Raw genomic sequence first — 6000 nt, 5'->3', positions numbered from 1 at the left:
GTGCAGAGGGAGGCAGTGCGCACGTGCACAGTGACACTCATCCACATACAGTACATTTCACACGGATACAAGCATAGATACACACACACGCACTGTCACACAGATTTGAATGGTTTGGACTAAAGAGGAATGTTGAAGTCCGGCCAGAATTCAGGCAGCTGTGTCTCCCGGAATCAGAGATTTTAATGGACTGTCCATAACGAGGACTCGACCTTTGACCCAGGAGCTCTCAGCACTGCGTTTCCTCACTCTGCTCCTTATTCTGGCCTAATGATGAAGAGACATTCCTTCTTCCTCTGCTCATTCTTGGATTTCACTTTTGTTTTCTTGAAAACATAACAGCAGAGGGTGTTTGTGATAGAGACATACTGTATATAAAATGAAGATAAAGACAGTGTACATAATGGAGATATTATGGGGTGGATGAAAGACAGAAGATAAATCTCGCCAGCAAAGCTTTTTGCAGTCTTTGCAAAATCTCACAGAAATTGTTTCTGCTATTTCTGGGCTGGAGTAAGGGAAAGTTATTATTGTCATTCAATCCCAGGATGAGCAATACTTAATCATTTAGCATAAATCATTATGTTAAGGTACTTGGAAGATATAAGACCTCCATCGAGGAGAAGAAGAAGAAAAAATATTGCTTAAATAATTGCCTTGATGATGTTTTTCTATTGTCAGGAGAGAGACAAAAGTTGCGAACTAGACTGTGAAAACTCCTAGAAATAGACCTCGCTTGTGCCTATTTATAATACAGCACCTGTCATGTACTGTATATAGTATAGTAGGGAGTAGTATCTCAGGAGCAGTAAATTAAACGCACACGTTTAAGTGTGTTTTTTGTGTCAACACAGAGGCAAAAAGTCAGGTCAACCACATGAGCCTGTAGTCAGAGAGCCTGTAAACCGATCCTTATAGTCTAAGCACATCCTCTGTGCTGGGGTCCCTTTCTGCCAGGCTCACACACACAGACACACACTCACACACTCACATTCCTCTGCAGGCTCTACAAGGGGCAGGCGCAGAGTGTGCTGGAAGCTTGGAACTGCTCTTCAGAGTGAGCGTCTCTCTCACTCTCCCCAGTCGTTAAGTCAGAGAGCAGGGGAGGAAGGGAAGGCAGAGAGACCAGGGGAGGTCTGAACGACACCATCCCAGCTATCCCGGCACCTATTTTAAATGCACAGACTGATAAATGCAAGCACGCAGACCAGCTTTGATTTACTGGAGGAACATCGAGATAACCAAGCTGTCACTCTGCAAGACATGTGTTCAACTTTTCCTGCCAGGACACAAACTTAAAGGAGCTCTTCTAGGAACTGTAGCATGGTTAAGTGCATATGAAAATAGCTTTCAATGCTGGAGGTCCAGTATAAAAATGGATGACACATGTTCCAGGCCAACGGTGTTCTTCACCGTTTTCTGATTCCAGATCTAAAGGAAGCATCCAACCAAAACGCCAACTAAGAAGGAGCAGATAAAGATACAAGGACTTCAATCACCTGCAACCTTTCCCCCAGGCTGATATGATGCTGTGGTACACATTTGGGCACCACTTGCTCTCTCTGGCAGCACTTCTGGTGATTGTGAGCTGCGGAGGAGGGGAGCAGAGGAGAGGGACGGAGAGCAGCACCAGCAGCACAGGTGGCAGCAGCAGCAGCAGCAGTAGTGGAGGAAGCAGTAGTAATTATAGCAGCAGACGTTTTCATAAGATCCAGCATGGCCAGTGCACCTATACATTCATCCTACCTGAGGGAGATGGGGCCGGAGGAGGCTCCTGCAGGGAGGCGAAAGGTGGTAGCCCACAGTACAACGCCAACTCTCTCCAGAGAGACGCTCCGCCACCTGAGCCAGACTTTCCAAGCCAGAAGATCCAACAGCTCGAACACATTATGGAGAATTATACCCAGTGGCTGCAGAAGGTAAGGAGGGGCTCAGGTGGTATGAAGTTTTAAAGCAGCGCTAACAAAGTTGAACACAAAAGCAACTTTCCTTTTTTTTTAAAAAAAAAAAATCCAAATCCAAAAGAAAAAAATTAAGTTTTAAAGGGAATCTTGTATGTTGATTCGTTGTTCAATATCATCATCTGAAATAGAAATGCAGTTAAATGCAGTTTCTGTAATATTATCCAGTTTTAATTTGACCGCCGCTGAAAAAGTCCGATCTTGAATCGCATCTGTAACAACCCTGCATGAGACTGGATCCGTTTTTTCTTTTGAAGTGGTCAATCTGTTGTCTATTTGTTGAGATATTCGTGTTCCCGTGGGTGTGTGGTCTCAGCTGAACGTCTGTTTGTGGCTTCACTAGATAACTTCACTAGACTTGTTTTGCTTTCTGGATGAGGCTCTTAGACTAAAAGTGAGCAGTGTTTGCTGTTTTCTCATAGTCAACACATTGTTCTCTGAAGTGTTTGTCAGTAGGAGAATTTATGTGATTTAGGAGTTGAGATTTTTGTTTTTCTCTGAGATGCTTTGTGACCAGATTTAAAGTGAAATGTCATGGGGAAAATATTGTACAAATGACACACAAAAAAGGGATTAACAATGCAGCAGCAGTGTCAATTTAACTGGAATGACTACAGTATATGCTCTTTTATTACTTGAGAAAAGTTCAGCACCTAGAAATCTCTAGAATTTCTGGATGAATTCAAAAACACATTGTGGTCAACTGGACAAGACAGCTGTTCTTTGATTCTGATACGTTGACAACTTGGAGAAACAAAGCTTCTGTCAAAGAGCGACAAAATATGCATTTAATTAGTCTAGAAGCCAAAACACAATTTATATAATCTCTGCTGTGTTGTTATGTAACTGTGTATATTAACCACATTGAACTTTTTGTCCTGGATGTTACTCAGCTGTCTAGCCTCCAGAGACATCTTATACTCCGTGGCGGCTCTTTCCGTCTCCCTGTACCCGTCCAGCAAACACATCTATGTCTTGCCTTTATATTTTTCCTGAGCAAACTACTGTTTGAGTAAATTCCACAGATGTCCAGTTAAGTTCCACAGAGCGTCGGTCATAGAGCAGAGGTAGTTACATGTCAGTCACCCCCTGTTCTCCAGTGGGCTGTCTCTTTAATGGCAGGAAGTCAGAAAGCCCCAGGAGACACACAGAGGAGGAAAAGACAGAGAAACAGAATGCTCCCTTTATTTATTCAAGTCAAGGACGTGTGAGAATAACTTGAAAATACAGATTCACATTAAATAAAAATAATACCCATTTTTATTGAGCGGACACGATATTATGCAAGACTCAAATACCTCCTATTTAATTACTGTTAAACAACACGATTATGATATGTTTATAGAGCCACTGAGGTGTTTACTATGGTCATATGGTTCTACTGTAATGTTAATGAGTTGCGAATTGTGAGGCCATCGCTGATATGGTTTGGCAGCCACTGTGCTTTTCTAAGCTTTGAGACTTTGTGTCTCCAAAGAGAGCAAGACTATCTCTCTGAAATGAACACATGAATCAAATAAACAAACTTCAAATTTCTGTGTAACCTCTATAAGCTCTCCTGCTCCTCTACTTTCCACAATATTGTGGTTCACAAATAAGATTAGCAGGTCCAATCTATGATTAATTGCTTAAAGCTAATGGTTTATTTTTGTCTATAAAACAAGAGGAAAAAAAAAAAAAAACTCAGCGGAACACGAAGCAAATGCGTGCACAGATAACACCTGATGGATTTGATGAATTACACTGGAACTGGGGTATTAATCAACCTGAACTTCATCAATACTCTGAGTCTATTCATTAGCAAGCAGCGTGTCCCCCCAAAGCTGTCTGAGCTATACGCTGCTGTGTGCCTGCTTTTCATTTGCTCTCAGAAAGTAAACTTTTCACTCTTCAGGTCGGAGGAAATAGTCATTCCTCATCAATTAACCAGGCGTTGGTCACAGTATGTTATAGCGAGATGTTGATTGAGTTTGTAATTAGGGAGGGTAGAGTTAGAGGCAACTCCACCCTCCTGCAAATACAGAGTCTCTAACTAAAGCGCAGAGCAGATACAAATATGTCCAAATCCAAAAGAAATATTGTATGAGAGGGATTTTGAGCTTACAGCACACAATCTGTATAATATCAGTGTATCATTGGATTGTATATCACCGACTTTATCTCACGTAAGCAAAGGAATTTGCTGGACTGTATATGGTCCATGTCAAGGTTTAAAACATGTTTTATAGCAAATATTTCATAGCTGTGAGGATTCACCTTTATACGGCAGAGATAAGAAAACATGCAAGATGCAAAAAATGGACACACCTTTTCATCCTACTACATGATCACCAAATTAAAGGAATATAAACGCTGAACTTTTTATTCATCTTTATGGAGTTTCTTCTCCAGTTCACTGTCTGATTCGCTGGTTTCAAAGCTGTTTTCTGTATGGCTCCCAAAAGCGATCCATGTGTCAAGAAAGGCCAGGGGTGAAATAACACCGGCTTTATCTTTGCTCAGTGGACCTCATCCATCTATGATAGTATAAGTGATACTATGAAAACAGAACAGCAGCATTGGTGAACTGAAGGTTTGACTAATGAGACCTCTGGAATAACTTCTCCTCAGATGCAAAAATGGAAGCAAATGAAAATGTCTTCCATTGCCACTAATGCTATCACGCTTCTTTTCTGACACTCTGGAGTAGTTTTGCGCAACGACAGACATTTTTCATTCTGAATAGATTTTTTTTTAAATACGATATCAACTTTTTTAGATTCTGTAAATCATTTTTGGATTCTATTTTAAAGTGTTTAATGAACAGAACTCCCTTGGTGTATGTCACTGAAAAATATTAAGAGTATTGAAAAACACACGGCATAGCACAAGCAACAAGTAGACAGATCAGCATTAGAAAGGAATTGGCATAGGCATCTCAGTGGGGACGCTTAAGCACACAGTGGTAATTCAGCCTAATTGCACTGCATTGGGGGGGGGGAACATCAGGATGCAGTTAACATTTTTCATTGGACAGAAGATTAAGTGTCCTGGCCAGTCTATCTATCTTAATCACGCCAGCATTTTTACTGCTTGTCTTAGAGAAAGCTCGCCCTGATGTTGCTCCAACCAGCTCTGATGAAAGGGACGGACAAAAGAGACCAGTCCAGATAGCTAACCCGTGCCTGGGTGTCCAGTCCAATGTGGGGGGTAGACAGAGAGAGTGATGCAGCAAACAGCTGTTGGGGAAGCACTTTAGGTCTGAGATCTTTCCCTCCTCAAACCAGGGTAGAGTATATGGACCCTGATAACATTCCTGACCAGTCAAAGGTGGTGTGTGTTTGTCCAAGGATTACTTCTCTGACCTGCCTGCAAGGCAAGGAACCTCAGACAAGCTTGGCTGTGATCTCAGAGAGAATTGGCAGTGAGAAACAAGCTACTTCACACTGTAATAATAAACAAATAAGCACCTTTCTGAAACCATACTTATGTGGTGTTTTGCAAAATTAAAGCTGAAAAAAATGAGTGGCAGCAAAATGTAAGACCAACAAAGCAATAAAAAACAAATAAGACAATATAAGACAGCAGGAAAAAGAATTTAGGCAGCAAAGCAATGTTAAAGAGCACCTGAACACCTGAAAATAGTCTTTTTGCTGACCTTGCTGCAGTGATGTAGAGGTGTACTTCAGGGTGTGTCAGTACAATGTGACATCACTGCTGGGTGTGGTCACAGGTGCTACAGAACACACTTCTGTGATCACAGGTGAAACAGCCTCAGAAATTTCAGAGTACTGTGAAACACAGCTTTTTAGCCCCACATTTGGCTACTATTTTAGAAAATGTGATTTATGAGAAAATAATATGATTGACCAACTGAGGTTATTGAAAAATCTAGGAGCCCTGATGGCAAATGATCACTCAGCTTTGGTCTTTTAGACTTCAGAACAACCAGAAGAGTGACATATCAAGGATCAATGGGAGCAGTTTAGCACTGAATAAAATGGATTCTTTAAAACTTTAACCGTTGTGCTCTGAATGGCAATTACTTATACTAAGGGCA

At 41.3% G+C, this 6000-nt stretch overlaps 1 protein-coding gene across 1 annotated transcript in view; it reads left to right on the top strand.

Moving 5' to 3' along the window:
- The first annotated feature begins 1020 nt into the window (after positions 1–1020).
- The window catches only part of angpt1 (angiopoietin 1), a 55357-nt gene continuing 50377 nt past the window's right edge, over positions 1021–6000 (top strand). The window contains exon 1 of the mRNA XM_044335766.1: positions 1021–1919. Coding sequence (XP_044191701.1) covers positions 1524–1919 — 396 coding nt within the window. The 5' untranslated portion in view covers positions 1021–1523. The remainder of the gene's footprint in view (positions 1920–6000) is intronic.

The sequence above is a fragment of the Thunnus albacares genome, chromosome 19, assembly GCF_914725855.1.
Source record: "Thunnus albacares chromosome 19, fThuAlb1.1, whole genome shotgun sequence".
NCBI classification, from domain to species: Eukaryota; Metazoa; Chordata; class Actinopteri; order Scombriformes; family Scombridae; genus Thunnus; species Thunnus albacares.
Note: the sequence above shows the minus strand (reverse complement) of the source record. Positions and strands in the feature narration are given on the sequence as shown.